Source organism: Panthera leo, chromosome F2 (genome assembly GCF_018350215.1).
Source record: "Panthera leo isolate Ple1 chromosome F2, P.leo_Ple1_pat1.1, whole genome shotgun sequence".
NCBI lineage: Eukaryota > Metazoa > Chordata > Mammalia > Carnivora > Felidae > Panthera > Panthera leo.
In genome coordinates, this window is record NC_056695.1 from 56,732,062 (window position 1) to 56,749,867 (window position 17,806).

The following is a 17,806-nucleotide window of genomic DNA, read 5'->3' on the forward strand; positions in this document are numbered from 1 at the left end:
ACGGCAAAATATAAAGAAAAACACCCATGTCTCATTATTATGTTGCTAAATAAGTACATATAATATGCAGTTTGGAACTTGAAAACACCAAATAAATGTAGGCTGTTTATTCCTTTTGCTCTCCAGTATACTAACAATTTTGAAAAGAATACACATTTTACAAAAGCAATTATCCATTTTTATTTTGTTTACATTGCACTGAAAATTTACATCATACTTTTACAAAGTTTTTTTTTCATAAAAATATACTTCTTTACAAAAGTGTATGCATTAATATAAGAGGAGTAGCCAGTTGCAGAAGAAACATTGTTTAAACAAGATCTTAAATGTATTAACCTTAACATTAATGAATGAATCATTGTTATTGCAGTCATTTGAATAAACAAGAATAAATAACTGATGGCATAAAATTTAAAACAGCATCCTGTCAGTAGAGTACAATGTTGAGAAAATTGTATGAATTTCCAAAACAATGTATCTCAAAGTGGTTTACAAGAAATTCACTAAATGTTGTAGAGATAGATCCAAGCAGCGCTTCTGGGTGCAATGATTTCTCTTAGGCACTCTGTCTCATGATACAAAAAGTCGAGACTGTTTACAGAGTTATCCGTATTTGAGAGGGACATCAACAAAGAGTTCACACTGGGTACGTAATTTATTCAATGAAGTAAAACATGCTATAAAAGGAAGACAATGACCTATTAAACCAATATGCTGGCATTACTGTGATACAGTTGTAAATGAGCCACCAATAACTTGCAAATGTGTATCTTAATTTGACAGTGAGAGAAACCTGTCATATCTGAAACATGCTTCTTACGAATAAGAGTATAGAAAGTTTAAAATGTGTGAAAATTTGGAAAACCTATGCCTTTAGGAAATAGCTTTATATTGGTCATTTGAAAGTGTAAATTTTTTGTAGTCATTATATTTATGGGCTGGACCAAAATGATGTCTAACTCACTGTTAGATAAAAGTTCAAAGCTTAAAATCTTTCATTTTTAACTCATGGTTGATAAAAGTTCAAAACAATGTTAAATAAATTTGAAGGCTCATTTGGAAGGAAAATGGCATATATCATCAACTAAATGCAACAGATTAATAGGTTCTGTTTGGTCTTTCGAAAACTTTGGAGAGTGTGGTAAAGGATGGGAAGTTTGGTGTCTCAAATAACTGCAAAATCATCATTGCCATAGATAATTTTTGCCAGCTCGAGTGGTTTCTGGGTGACAAAACAGATCGAAGCAAGGTTTTAAACACCGCCCCATGGCTTAGTGAATAATCTTGGTTATAGCATAATGAGGGAAATTGGGAGAACAGCACAATGATCTTGCCATTTACAGAAACTATGACGACCAATCTAAAAATAGAGACAATATGATACTGAAGGACAAGTACCAGAAGGAATCAAATCAGAGAAGGCAATCTTATCTCTTCTGTGGCATAAATTAGCTCATAAACATTTCAGGGCATGACTCAATCTGAAATAACCATGGAGATAAGGAAGACAATGACTCGATTAACAAAAATGAGTAGCTGACAGAGTGGTGTGAAATAGACTCATGGGCATGATGTGGCTCATGACTGTTAAAGAGAAGTCAGTGGTCTATTGACTCTTGTAAGTATAGCTCTTATTTTCTACCCTATATCTTTTTTTTAAACCCAGTCCCTCTAATATACTTTATAAAGCACAGAAATACTGATAGTGGATGCTCCTCCAATATATGCAAAGAAGTTTATGTTTTAGAATAATCTCCTTTTTAAAAAAAGCAAATAAACTGTGAGTAAGCACTCCCAGAGTGCAGCCAAATTTCTGTAAAACTCTCCATGGTAAACATGAAGAAGAATTAGGGTCCAGTTTATGAAAAAACACTCTTCTCTATCATTCCTCAGGAAAAGGTGACCCAGCAAGTCCTGAAAAGTGTGCTTTAATTTGTCTAGCAGTGAACTAAATGTGCACTGTGTTGTGTGTCGATTTCCAAGCTTCTGAAGAAGGCAAAGAGTTGCCGTGTTATACCATTGTGCAGACAGTGTTCAAGTTGGGATCGAATCGTACTGCCTTCCCTTCCGCTGACTTTGCATTGGTGTCATACATGGGGTTTTCAAAAGCTGCTTGGCCATTGTTATTTTCATGAACTGAACATCCTGTATACTGTGTTTTGGGTGCAGTCCTGTTGATGAGAACATGGATTAGCTATGTGTTAACTTTCTAGAAATAGCAGAGTAGGGCTCAAACATAACATGCTTGAGTTATCATTGTTACTGCGTAATGTAACTTCAAAGCATTAATTGAGAAATTATAAACTCAACAGATCAAATTTGAACAATTTACCTGTCACTTCTAAATCCTGAGTGACTTTTATTATTTAATATAATACATATTAATATACAGTACCAATCTGAGTAATACAAGTATCAATAATATGACTAATCTTATAAATTTAAATTTTCTGATGCAACAATAATCGTTATGAATTAGCATGTATAGTATAAATAAATTATGATGAAAATAAAATTTAAATCTTATTACTATTCATTCATTCATTCATTCATTCATTCATCAGATATTTACTGAGCATTCATTATGTCCCAAGCATGATCCCGGGCATATGCATATGGATCCTAGGCATATCACTGTAGTGATAGAAAATAATTAATAAATAAATATTTATTAAAAAATAATAAATAAAACAAAAAGTAGGTAATGAGAATTGTTCTGATGAAAAGGAAAAGAGTTGATATGACAGGAAGGAACTGGGCCCCACTTTTGGAGGCATAATGAGGAAAAGTACCTCTGCAGAGATAAAATGTAATCTGAGACGTGAAGAACAAAGAGGAGGCATTAAAAAAGGATTTCAGAAAGAGCAGACAACTAACACTGAGGCCTAATTTGGGAAGATACTTGGAGTATCCCAGAAACATAAATACTCAATTTTCTTAAAAATGATATACATTAGAACAATAAATTCAAAATCTCAAAGAAGGATTCAAAAATACAGATTTGAAGGCTATACGTGCACCCCAATGTGTATAGCAGCATTATCAATAATAGTCAAACTATGGGGAGAGTCCAAATGGATAAAGATGTGGTGTATATACATGGAATATAACTCAGCTCTCAAAAAGAATGAAATCTTGCCATTTGCAATAACATGGATGGAACTAGAATATATTATGCTAAGCACAATAAGTCAATCAGAGAAAGACAAACGCCACATGATTTCACCCATATGCAGAATCTAGGACAAAACAGATGAACGTACAGGAAGAGGGGAGAGAAGAGAAAACAAACCGCAAGAGACTCTTAATGATACAGAACAAACTATGGGTTGGTGGAAGGAGGTGGGTTTGAGATGGGCTATATGGGTGATGGGTGTGAAGGGGAGCACTTGGGATAAGGACTGGGTATTGTATGTACGTGATGAATCACTGAGTTCTCCTCCTGAAACAAATATTGCATGGTACATTACCTAACTGAAGTTTAAATAAAATTTAAATTAAAAAAATGACATACACCAGAACAATGAATTCAAAATCTCAAAGAAGAAATGACTATAGATAATGAAGTCATGAAAATAGTTTCCAGAGTTATTAATAACTGAACATTTGGTTTTATTTAACAAAACACATGGATCCTAGGATGGTTGGCATAACCTACTGATCTTGAATTCCTGCTTTGTTTCTCTATTTCCCTCTCTTTTGAGAAATTCTTATTTCTAGTTTCCCACACCCCACTGCATAATTTGAGGACATTTGCTATGGTACAAAGGCAGACTTGCCCCTACCTGTTTCTGAGACCTAATTCCTAAAATGGATACATCTTAAAAGAATTTGGTTTCTCAACTCCTTTGTTTACATCCAAACATCACAAATTTCAACTATTTCATCTTACTTTATTTGCTATTATATTATGTTATATTATATTATATTATATTATATTATATTATATTATATATTATATTATTACTATCCCTAATGCATTTTCTGACTTTTTCTCCATACTAACAATTGTTAGATGATTTATACAGCAATAAATTTGATTAAAGCTATCTTAAGTTTTTTTCAAGGACATTACCTATATAGACATATTGCTTAAAATTTGCTCTTGCCAGGTGCATAATTCTAATGGAAAGTATTTGTCTCTCTTTTTTCAAACTAGATTCACAATAAAAACCAGGAACAACATCATTTCCTTCTAATTAGACAAGAATCATGAAGATAAAAAGAAATGTCATTTTGCTAATGTTAAACAACAGCTTTATGGAAAATAATGTCAAGTTTCAGGATAGTTTATGCCGTGAAAAATTTACTTGAAACAAACCAAACTTTTAAATATAAGAGCTAAATCTATTAAACTCTTCGGAGAATACATACAGGTAAATCTGACCATGATTCATGACATTGAAAATGGCAATGGTTTCTTAGCTATGACACCACAAACACAAATAACAAAAGAAAATAGATAAGTTGGACTTTATCAAAATGAGAAATTTTTGAACATCAAAGGACAAGACACTATCAAGGGAATGAAAATACAACTCACAGAAAGGAAGAAATATATCAAACCATATGTATGCTAAGAGTCAACTCTCCAAAATGTATAAAGAACACTTACAATCAACAACAAGACAAACAACACAATTAAAAAATGGGCAGATACTTGAACAGGCATTTCTTCAAAGAAAAATGGCCAAAAAGCAGTGAAAAGATGTTCAGTGTCATTAGTAATTAGGGAAATGCAAATCCAAACCACAATGAGATACCACTTTACACATATACTAGGGTAACTATAATTAAAATAAGAAAGAAAAAGAAAAGAAAACAGAAAATAACAAGTGTTGGCATGGATGCGGAGAAAGTAAAACAGTTATACATTGCTGGTGAGAATATAATATGGTGCAGCTGCTCTGCAAAAATTTGGTGCTTCCCCAGTAAGTTAAATGTAGAATTACCATATAAACCAGCAATTCTATTTTGGGGTATATACTCAAAAGAATTGAAGCATGTGTTCAAACAAAAAGTTGTACACAAAGTGTATATATAAGCACTATTCACAATAGCCAAAATGTAGGAACAAACCAAATGCCCATCAACTGATGAATGGACATATTTAAATAGAACACATTCAAACATACCACAGAATATTATTCAGCCATATAAAGGAATGGAGCACTGATAAATGCTATAACATGGAAGAAACTTGAAAACATTATGTTAAGTTTAAGAAACTAAATAGAAAATGTCACATGTTACCTGATTCCATTGATATGAAATACCCAGAATAGGCAAACAAATACAGACAGAAAGCAGATTAGCAGTTGCCTAGGGCAGGGGTGGTAGGAATACGGAATGACTGATCAATGGGCACAGAATTTCCTTTTGGAGCGATGAAAATATTCTGGAACTGGCAATGATGGCTCTGGGACACAGTGAGTATACTAAATGCCACTGAACTATATGCCTAGAATGGTTTAAATGGTTTTAGGTTATGCTTTTTTTACAAAGATAGTTTAAAAACAAAAAAAGGATTGGAACAGATTTCTTTATAAATAAATATAGTGATGATTTTTTTGTTGTTGTAAATAAAATCTGATATTGACAAGGCCTAAGCAGCTGCTAATATTCAATTATTACAAATTTATGTAATATTTTATATATATATATATATATATATATCTCTTAGGTAATCTAGACTGAAACGTGTAATACAAATATCAGTTTTGAGAAAAATGCATTTAGGTAATATTCATTGAATTATCTGGTTGTCTCTCTATATATTTTCTTGATAAAAGATAGTCCCAAATAGCAGACAATTACATAATAAAGCCCCTGACTTGGATTGTTGTAATGGACTTAGTAAAACAAGGACCAACTAATAATATGGATAATCATACACTAGATACGTCAGAAATATAACATACTAATTGCATAATCTTCTAAAAGCAGCAGAAGAAAAGGAGAAGGTTAGAAGACTTTACCAACTGTCTGCCTGGGTAAAACTGGTCAGTATTGTGATGTGCGCTACGAGGTTTGGTCACAAACTTCTCTCCACTTCTCTAGATAAATGTGGCAGCAGGTATCACCTCTTCAATGTCAACGTTAACCTGGCTTTTGTGTCTCTAAATTCTTATCATGGATAATGTAAAACTAACTTATACGATTAAGCACGTGCCAGGAAATTGACAGGCAAGAGTAATAAGGGTTAAGGTGAATGTGCAAATTCACTGAGCAATTTTTGTTTTGTGATGTTGGCATGGTGGGGGGCAGGCAGGGGGAACCAGGTTTTTAAACCTGTTGCACTATTTGGCACACACTGAAAAAAAAATGGAAGTTACAATTTGAACTAGAGTAGTAAAAAGAACATGCAATGGAAGATTTGGGAAAGGTTTTGTAGGTAAAATCAACAAACTTACCTCTGTTTATAAAGATAAAATCCAAATCCTGCAAATATAAGTGCAAAAAAAGGCACAAGAATAGCAATGGCCACAGAACTACTGTTTGTACCATGAGGTTGATTTGAAGAATTTGAGCCTTCTGACATATTCAGTCCTATAAAATTAAAAAAAAAATCAACTTGCTTTTATCACATGATTTTTTATTTTTATGAATCAATTATTTTCTTTCCTTATCAAGACACCTACTTGGAAATGTACATAGTAAACAAAAATAATTCAGGAAACTCCTTCAACTCATTTCCATGCAAGTTTGTGCAGTGTCTACTATGTATAAGATCTTTTTCCAGGAAAGGATACAGAATAAAAAATAGGTAGTCTCTGAACTGAAGAGTTCATACAGTTGTAGAAAGAATACAATGACACAAAAAAGCATATACATCAGGCATGAATTAATGATCAATGTGCTTTAGGAAGAGAAGGGGTAATTCCATCTCTCCAAAATAAGAATGTATTTTGGAGAATACAATGAGTTTGGCTTTGAAGAGTCAGTAGAACAATGAATGGAGGAGGAAGCAGGACCATCTTAAGCTTAGAAATAGGAAGGTGAGTGACATATTTAGAAGATGTGACAAGCACTAGGTGTAGCTGTGTGGAAAAGTTATGGAGGTAGGTATTATCTGTGTGGTAGGAATAGGCTGCTAACCTGAAAAAGCTATGGCCAGACCCCAAAAAGCCATAAATATCATTCTAAAGAATTCAAACTTGTATCTATTTGCAGTGAAGGACAAGTGGAGGTATTTAGAAATAAAAGGCCCTATGATAAGACACACAATTTAGGACAGTGGGTAGGGTGGAATGAATGAACTTGAGGGAAGCCAGACTGGAAGCATGTGTACATCAATGGTTAGAGCGAGAACCCAAATAGAAGTGGAAATTGATCTCTATACTAACATACTAGGAAGAGCATTTTGAAGTTAAAAATCAACAGAACTTGTTTGTGAGGATAAGTGGTAAGAGAGCACAGGCTGAGAAGAAGTGTTCTACTTGGGGATGGGGAAACAGGGAAGACATTAGCACAATTAGGAAATGAGAAAATCAGGTTTGTCAACGTGTTGGCATAGGACAAGGGAAGAAAAAATAATGGACAGGTTATTTTTTGTTTTTAGGTTCCCCAGAAAGAAATCGCTGCTTTTTTTTTTATAGGTTCTGTCTTAGACATGTAGTTTTTGTGATGCTTTTGAGACTAGTATGTGTAAACATCTTGCATTAAATTGCACAACTGTGTAACTGTACTGTATTAATGAATGTTTTATTTGGTTTTCAAAACTAACATACTTTTAGGCCAAGACATTATCTGAAATGAACATCTTATCATTTTTATTTACTTAGAGAAAGCTAATTTAATTTTTTGATGAACAGTTATATTCAATTAAGTCACACCTTAGTCCAAGTTAATACCTTCTTACCTACCTTATTTTTCCAGGGACTCAGAATATTTACATAAGCATTCAAAGTAATGGAATTTTTAAGATAAATACTAAGTAGTAGTTTTTAGAGCCTGAGTTTATTCTTTATACGTCAATACCACTATATAATAATGGAAGACAATATACTTTAGGAAAATTATATACCGAAAGCTATGGCAATAATTATATTCAAGCAAGACCATTAAATGTCTATGTATATTTTAAAACAGTTTAAAAGAAGAATGAAAAAACCCTATGCCTCCCACTACAGAAAATTTACATAGCTGAATAGCACAAAGTCCCAAAAAGGGGTCTATTCCTCAAAGTTATTTTCTTTTTCAGACCGTATGAATTTTTCAAAGTGCTATTACATTTTCAAAAGAGAAATAAAGTTACAACAATATTCAAACTGAAGAGAAGTACTGCAGTTCTCATGAGATAAAATAATTTACAGTTTAATATTTTCTTTTCTATCTGTATCACTTTTCTCCTTTTTCCTTGCTAAAGGCAAGGCAGTGTGTCATATTTATTAGACATCTGACAAAAACCAAACCCTGTACAGCATCGGTACATAGAGAATCAATATTTTGTGTGATTATTTAAAAGCCTTTCAAATTTTTCAATGTATAACTTACCTGACAAAGCCAAATTCAAAATGTAGTAAGTGTGCCTAATGTACAGAATACACTGTATTTTCTTATGATGTCTAGAGTAATAAAGGAACTACACGAAAATGAAAATGAATACATTACCTAGTCTTTGTAGTCCAAATTGCCCATAATCTTTGCCCTGAATAAATCCTTGAAATACATAAGTTGCTCCATCAGGCTCAGCAGAAACCTAAAAATATTTATAAGGTTGATTAAATCTGAGGATTGGAGCCGGCTATATTTTCCAGCCTTAATAAATATCCAGTTTTACACTTAAATGAATATTATACAGAGTTCCTTCCTCTTTATTTCCCTCTGATATAAAACACGGCATACTGTGCAAATTTGCCATTAAAAGCAAAAGAAAATTTTTGTTTTTAAGTAATTAGGATATTAGAATATAGGGGGTTGGTCATTAATATAATTATATAGATATATAGATTTCTCTTAGGCTAAGAAGCCTACTGTCAAAAAAAAGGCAATTAGGGGAGTCTGGGTGGCTCAGGCTGTTAAGCATCTGAGTCTTGATTTCAGCTCAGGTCATGACCTACAGTCATGAGACCGAGTCCCAAGTCAGGCTCCAACCTAGGCACGGAGCCTGCTGAAGATTCTCTTTCTCCCTCTCCTTCTGCCCGTCCCCCCTCTAAGAAAAAGAGGGAGGACAATGATATGATTAAACAGAATAAAGCAAATGATCAATTAAAAATTGGGGTGCGCGGTGGCTCAGTCAGTTAAGCGACTGACTTTGGCTCAGGTCATGATCTCACAGTTCGTGGGTTCAAACCCCACATCAGTTCTGTGCTGACAGCTCAGAGTCTGGAGCTGCTTTGCATTCTGTGTCTTCTCTCTCTCTCTCTCTCTCTCTCTCTCTCTCTGCTCCTCCCCCACATATGCTGTCTCTGTCTTTCAAAAAGAAATAAAATGTTAAAAAATTATTAAAAATTAAAATATAATAAAACTCTACTTTGTAGATACGATTACTATTTAGCATGTATGCACTCCGTCTTCCCCTCCCACCAACCTTCATGGGAAGAATGCCCCTTTCAACTCATTGGGTTTGGTCCTGTGATTTACTTTGGCCAGTGATAGATTCGTGTCTTCTTAGGGCCAGGGTGGAGGTGAGGGACAAATGGGTAGGGTGATAGCTAAAGGGTGTGGAGTTTCTGTTTGAGGTGATGGAAATATTCTAAAATCAACTGTGGTGATGGTTACACACATGTCAATATACTTAAAACCACCGAATTGCATATTTTAAATGGGTGAATTGTAAGGAAGATGAGTTATATTTCATTAGAGCTATTTAAAGCAAGGGGGCATGTTTCCACTTTCCCCCTCAGAGCTTCTGACCTCTGACAAGAGAATGTGCTCCAGCCTGGGCCCCAGAATGAGACATCTGGAGCAGACCTTAACTTGCTACCACAGCCTCAAGTGGAACACCCACAACTAACCCCACATACATGAGAAAGAATGAAATACTTGTTGTTTGACCCCAAGATTTTGTGGCTGTGTCCATTGCTATAAATGCTATTACGTGTACCTTGCATGTGTGTAAAATCCTATTTTTAAAAAATGCTTTACTTATGTAATGTGATTTGATTTCATAAATATATTAAAAATAGACATATTTCAGTGTTCCTGATAACTAGTAATGTGACTTTATTCTGAAGTTTCTTTTAATTACCCAAATCCTGTAGAGTATTGTAAAAGTCCTGTATAGTATTGTTACCCAAGTTACCAAGTTACCCAAGTCCTGCATAGTATTGTAAAAGTTAAAAACCTTGAATCCTCACCCTAAAAAGCAAAATATCATACCAATCCACCCATAGAAGTTTGACATTTCAGAAACAAGTGGTTTATTCTTTATTATCAGACATCACACTCATTTTGGTCATTTTTAAAAATGAAATGCTTCTAAATAGAATAGCTTAAACTCTAATATTTAAACAAATGAATTCATTTTGTTTGCTTCCTAGATAAAATAATACAACTAAATGATTTGAGTGCATTGAAGACATGAATTCATTTCCAATTCCATGAATAACAGCAGATAGGGAAATAGGATAAACGTTTTTACCCCCTCAGGCACTAAACTTACAGAAGCCTATGACCTACTATCTTCTTTCCTTTTAGATCTTCCTTGTAAAAGAAGACCTGTTGCTTGAGGGGATATAGTCAGAGCTCTCCTCATTGTTTTTTAGCAAAGACTCCAGGTCAATATGTGAATGGAAGACTAGTTACTTCCAACTTCCAGTTTAGAAACTCCATTCATGTAAGTGGCTGAATAGGACAGGGTGACTCCACAGTGAAGCTATGGCAACCATCTCCCCAAATGAAGTAATTCACATCACTTTATTTTCATAAACAACTTTATAAAATATTCTAAATCTGTTAAATTTAGAGAAAAAAACTTAAATGTAATGGCATACTTAATTTTTTTATGCATTTTGTAAATATGTTGTATGTGTCTTAAATAGTAATTCCATACAAAGAATGAATTATATTTTATCCAGATTTACTTTGCATAGTACTGGTCATAGACAAAATACATTTAATGAAAGCAATGAAAAACTATGACTCTCATACACATAAACATTACAAATATAAGCATATTAATCAGAATCCAATAACCCTAGGTATAACATTCTAGATTACTAAGTATTTACATTGAATCTTTTTTCCAAACAAAAAATTTACCCATAATAGTAATTTTCCCATTTTATATGTGCATGTGTATTCATAATTAGCCCAATTTAGAAAACCACCTTTTTTTTGGAATTTTAATGACAAACCAAAGCACAAATTGGTTATTAAAATCAGCAGAAGATATTTAAAACACTATACTTACAAAGCCATCCATGGCCCAATTGTCCTCCTTCATTTTCTTCACAGAAGCATGCATTGGTACTTTAATAAGGTAGATGTGTAACATTAGGCGAGCTTCCTGGCTTTTATACACCCCTGTAAAATGTAAGGACATTTTAGTCTACTAATTTTGTAAGTAGTTATGCTTCATTATATTATCTTTAACTCCTTAAATATATAAGGTAATATATGTGAAAAGAAAAGGAATCAAACAAGGCCAAGTCAAGGCCAGCTTCATTCATAAGGCTTTCTACAAATCCTACAGTATATGTTAATCTCTCATCTGAAATTCTCAACTTGAATTTTAATTGTGGGGTTGAAATTGCTTATGTTATTAAAATTAAGTATTACTGTTATTAATAACATCATTCCATGATATTACCAATAAAATGACTTCATTCTCTAATAAGATTTAAAATCTTCAAGGATGTACAACAAACGTTAAAATCCCTCATAGGTTTCTTAATAATAAATTGGGTGCCAACCCTGTGAAAGAGTATTCTAAGTACTGCTGGAGCCACAAAGAAGAATATATACATTCCTATCTAAAGATAGGATGCTTAAAAGCATTTCCAATGAAGTAGGAAATGTAAGTCACATATATAATCAACTGAAATACATGAAAAAATATGATAAATAAAAGGCCAGAACAGAGAGGGATCATTTCACAATGGAGTGATCAGGAAATGCTTATTGAGAAAAGGTATTTGAATGGGTCTTAAAAATCAAGTACAATTTTTAGTTTAAGAAGGTAAATATAGGAAATAGCATAAAAAAAGTAAAAATATATACATAATTTTTTTTCATAAACAGTGGGTATTCTACAAGTAGGAATAATATGAAATATGTGCTTAGGGGAAAAACAGGAGAAAAAAATTCTAAGTAAAAATTTTGTGATTAATAGTGGAAATATGACTCATTCATTAATTTATTTAATCTTTCACCTATGTAATAAGGTATCATAAGAATGGACTGGGAATACAAAGATGACACATAGATCTTGACCTAAGTGGTTACATCTAATAAGGGAAGACAAAAAAGTGATCAAAAATAATATTGTTGGGAAAATATCGTAATTGATTTCCACGGACACTGTGATGGCAAATTAATCTATTTGTTTTTATATATTTGCAGGAATTTATTTTGAAATTTTTCTAGATTAGGTTAAGTATACATTTATTTTTCAGAAATCTCTAAAATAAAAAAAAATGTTTATGTCTCAAAGTTAAATCAGTAGTCACAATTTAAATGAATTTCTTTTGCCAATATAAAACTTCTTGCAGTTTATATCACTGTAGCTGTGTATAGTTTTTAAAATATAATACATATTAACTACTAATACTTTAACTCTGAGTTTAATGGGGAATCAGTCAATAATACAAAACTATGTTTGATAGTTATCCTAAAATTTGCAAAATCAATAATTATTATTTTATTTTCTATTTCATTGATACCACAAATTATTATTAATAATTTCTTAGGATATATATACAGCCAAGTAGTTTAAACAAATATATTACATATTTGCAGTATGAATATTTAAAAATATTTTTTAAATGAAAGCAATAATTCAAATTCATTACTTTGACAATATTCATTGAGGCCTATTTTGTTCCAGCTGCTGTTCTAGCTTCTGAGAAGCAGTGATGACCTGGAAGGCAAGAGAGCTTCCCTTTTAGAACTTACATTGTTGGAGTGTAGATGAACAAAATGTCATATCACATCCTGTAACACCATATTACTCTATACTAATACTATACTAATTTCAAACAATGAAAAGAAGAAAGTGAAACAGGTAAGACTGTCTAAGAGTGTGTCTGACTGTATTTATAATGAGAAAGTTACTTTAGATGGGGTCATAAGGAGTACTGTTGATGAGATGACATTTGAGAAAATATCTAAATGTCAGAAAAACCAGAACAATCAAAGATAATGAGGGAAATTTATACTAGAAAGAGGACACAGAAACTTGAAAAAGCTGAGCAGTTGGATAGGGGATCCCTTATGCTTGTTTAAAGTAGTGTAGCTCTACCTTTTCTGTCTTAAACTATGGTGTCCACCTAAATACTGTCACTTGAAGAAATGATTTTGTGTCCATAAAATAGCTTACAGGTCACTGATCTTGCCTCTTTGGTGTTATGAGAATACAGAAAAAATTAGTTATTCAAATTAAAAGTTCTCTTCTATTTCATGATGTCTCATTCCAGCCACATCAAAATATCCATGAATGACTCAGGTGCAAGACACAAAACAAGCTTTTAAAACACACAAAATGACAAAACGGAGGAATTCTCCCCAAAAGAAAGTTCAAGCAGAAATCACAGCCAGAAAATTGCTCAAAACAGAAATAAATAATATATCTGAACAAGAATTTAGAATGACAGTCAAAGGTAATAGCTGAGCTTGAAAAAAGCATAGAAGACATGAGAAAAACTCTTGCTGCAGAGGCCAAAGACCTAAGAACTAGTCAGGATAAATTAAAAAATACTATAACTGAGATGTTATAGTAAATAACATCTAGACTAATAATAACAGTCTAGTAATAGACTAATAATAGTCTAGTAAATAAACTAGACACAGTGACAGAGAGGATGGAAGATGCAGAAGAAAGAATAGGTGAAATTGAAGATAAGGTTATGGAAAATAATAAAGCTGAAAAAAAAGAGGGAAATGGAATTACTAGATCATAAGGGGAGAATTAGAGAACTGATTCCATGAAATGAAACAATATCTGTATTATAAGAGTTGTAGAAGAAGAAGAGCAAGAGAAAAGGTCAAAAGGTTTATTTGTACAAATTATAGCCAAAAACTTCCCTCATCTGGGGAAGGAAACAGGCATCCAAGTCTAAGAGGCAGAGAGAACTCCCTTTAAAATCTACAAAAAGAGGTCAACATCATTACATATCATAGTGAAACTGGCAAAACACAAAGATAAAGAGAGAATTCTGAAAGCAGCTAGGGACAAAATGTCCTTAACCTACAAGGGTAGACATATAAGGATAGTAACAGACCTGTCCACTGAAACTTGGCAGGCCAGAGGGAGTAGCAGGAAATATTCAGTGTGTTGAATAGGAAAAATATGCAGCCAAGAATCCTTTATCCAGAAAGGATGTCATTCAGAACAGAAGGGGAGATAAAGACTTTCCCAGACAAACAAAAACTAAATGAGTTCATTACCACTAAATCATTCCTGTAGGAGATTCTAAGGGGGAACTCTGTGAGTGGAAAGCAGCAAAGACCACAAAAGACCAGAGGACATCACCACAAACGTGAAATCCACAGATAACACAACGGCGCTAAATTCATATCTTTCAATTATCACTCAATGTAAATGGATTAAATGCCCCAATCAAAAGACATAGGATATCAGAATGGATAAAAAAAAACAAAAAAAACAAAAAAAAAACCCCAAACAACAACAACAACAACAACAAAAAACCCTAGATCCATCTATATGCTGCCTACAAGAGACTCATTTAGACCTAAGGACACCTGCAAATTGAAAGTGAGAGGACGGAAAGCTATCTATTATTCTAATAGACATCAAAAGAAAGCCAGAGTAACCATACTTAAATCACATAGACTAGATTTTAAAATAAAGACTGTAACAATGGATGAAGAAGGGCATTATATCATATTTAAGGGGTCTATCCATCAAGAAGAGTAACTATTGTAAATATTTATGCCCCCAAAGTGAAAGCACCCAAATACATAAATCAATCACGAACATAAACTTTTTGATAAGAACACCATAATTGTAGGAGACTTACAATTAATTTGAAACTAATAAGTAAATTAAATCTAAGTCCTAAATTAATAAAACTCCACTTATAATAATGGACACATCATCTAGGCAGAAAATCAATAAGGAAACAATAGCTCTGAAGGACACATTGGACCAGAAGGACTTAACATATATAGTCAGAACATTTCATCCTAAAGTAGCAGAATACACATTCTTCTCAAGTGCACATGGTACATTCTCCAAAATTGATCACATACCCAGTCACAAAACAGCCTTCAGCAGGTACAAAAAGATTGAGATAATACCATGCATATTTTCAGATCACAACACTATGAAACTTGAAATCAACCACAAGAAAAAATCTGGAAATCCTCCAAATACATGGAGGTTAAAGAACATCCCACTTAAGAATGAATGGATTAAGCAGGAAATTAAAGAAAAAATAAAAATATACATGGAAGCAAATGAAAATGAAAACATGACAGTTTGAACTCTTTGGGATGCAGGAAAGGCAATCCTAAGAAGAAAATACATTGCATTTCAGGCCTATCTCAAGAAGCAGTAAATGTCCCAAATACACAGCCTAACCTCACACCTAAAGGAGCTAGAAAAGCAGCAGCAAATAAAGCCCAAAGCCAGCAGAAGAAGGGAAATGATAAACATTAGAGCACAAATAAATGATGTAGAATCCAAAACAAAACAGTAGAACAGATTAGTGAAACTAAAAGCTGGTTTTTTAAAAGAATAAACAAAATTTATAAGATCTTAGCCAGACTTTTCAAAAAAGAAAGAGAGAGGACCCAAATAGATAAAATAATGAGTGAAAGAGGAGCAATCATAACCAACACCATAGAAATATAAACAATTATAAGAGAATACTATGAAAAATTATAAGAGAATACTATGCACAAACTGGACAATCTAGAAGAAATGGAAAAATTCCTAGATACTCACACATTAAAACTCATACAGGAAGAAATAGAAAATTTGAAAAGACCCATCCAGCAGAGAAATTGAATCGGTTATCAAAAATCTCCCAACAAATAAGAGTCCTGGGCCAGATGACTTCCCAGGGGAATTCTACCAGACATTTAAAGCAGAGTTAATATGTATTCTTCTCAAACTGTTCCAAAAAATAGAAGTGGAAGGAAAGTTTCCAAACTCATTCTATGAAGCCAACATTACCTTGATTCCAAACCAGACAAATATTCCACTAAAAAGGAGAATACAGATCAATATCCCTGATGAACCTGGATGCAAAAATTCTTACTAAGATACTACCAAATCAAATTCAACAGTACATTAAAAGAATTATTCATCATGATCAAGTGGGATTCATTCCTGGGCTGCAGGACAGGTATCAATGATATCCGCAAAGACAGATATCAATATTCACAGATCAATGTGATATAACACATTAAGAGAAGAAAGGATAAGAACGATATGATCTCACCAATAGATGCAGAAAACACATTTGACGAAATATAGCATTCTTTCTTGATAAAAAACCTCAAGAAAGTCAGCAAAGAAGGAACATATCTTAACATCATAAAACTCATATATTAAAGGCCCACAGCTAATATCATCCTCAATGGAGAAAAACTGAGAGCTTTCCCCCTAAGATCATGGAACACGACAGGGATGTCCACTCTCACCACTGTTGTTCAAGAGTGTTGGAAGTCTTAGCCTCAGCAATCAGACAACAAAAAGAAAGAAAAGGTATCCAAATTGGCAAAGAAAAAGTCAAACTTTCACTTTTCACAGATGACATGATACTCTACATGGAAAACCCAAAAGACTCCACTCCAAAACTGCTAGAACTGATACATGAATTCAGCAAAGTAGAAGGATATAAAATCAATGTACAGAAATCAGTTGCATTTCTGTATGCCAATAATGAAGCAGCAGAAAGAAAAGTTAAGGAATCAATCCCATTTACAACTGCACCAAAATACCTAGGAATAAATCTAACCAAAGAGGTAAAAGATCTGTATGCTGAAAACTATAGAAAGCTTATAAAAGAAATTGAAGAAGACACAAAATAATGGAAAAACATTCCATGCCTATGGACTGGAAGAAAAAATATTATTAACATGTCGATACTACCCAAAGCAATCTACACATTTAATGCAATCCCTACCCAAATAACACCAGTATTCTTCACAAATGATCCTAAAATTTGTATGGAACCACAAAAACCCCAAATAGCCAAAGTAATTTTGAAAAAGAAAAACAAACCTGAGGCATCACAATCCCGGACTTTAACCTATGTTACAAAGCTGTAATAATTAAGACAGTATGGTATTGGCACAAAAACAGACACATAGATCAATGGAATGAAATAGAAAACCCAGAAATGGACCCACAAATATATCGCTGACTAATCTTCAACAAAGCAGGAAAGAGTAGCCATTGGAAAAAAGACAGTCTCTTTAGCAAATGGTGCTGGGGGAACTGGACAGCAACATACAGAAGAATGAAACTGGACAACTTTATTACACCATACACAAAAATAAATTCAAAATGGATGTAAAACCTAAATGTGTGACAGGACACCTTCAAAACTCTACAAGAGAAAACAGGTAGCAACCTCTCTGTCCTCGACTGAAGCAACTTCTTACTAGACACATCGCTGAAGGCAAGGGAAATAAAAGCAAAAATCAGCTATTGGAAAATCCTCATCAAGAT

General features: G+C 33.2%; 1 protein-coding gene across 3 annotated transcripts in view; it reads right to left on the reverse strand.

The window, feature by feature from the left end:
* Nucleotides 1-237: 237 nt before the first annotated feature.
* CSMD3 (CUB and Sushi multiple domains 3) overlaps nucleotides 238-17,806 on the reverse strand; it is a 1,240,952-nt gene continuing 1,223,383 nt past the window's right edge. For all 3 annotated transcript variants that reach the window (XM_042923788.1, XM_042923787.1, XM_042923786.1), the window contains 4 exons: nucleotides 11,357-11,469; nucleotides 8,614-8,701; nucleotides 6,414-6,549; nucleotides 238-2,171 (listed from right to left, as the gene is read on the reverse strand). In XM_042923788.1, coding sequence (XP_042779722.1) covers nucleotides 2,012-2,171; nucleotides 6,414-6,549; nucleotides 8,614-8,701; nucleotides 11,357-11,469 — 497 coding nt within the window. In that variant the 3' untranslated portion in view covers nucleotides 238-2,011. The remainder of the gene's footprint in view (nucleotides 2,172-6,413; nucleotides 6,550-8,613; nucleotides 8,702-11,356; nucleotides 11,470-17,806) is intronic.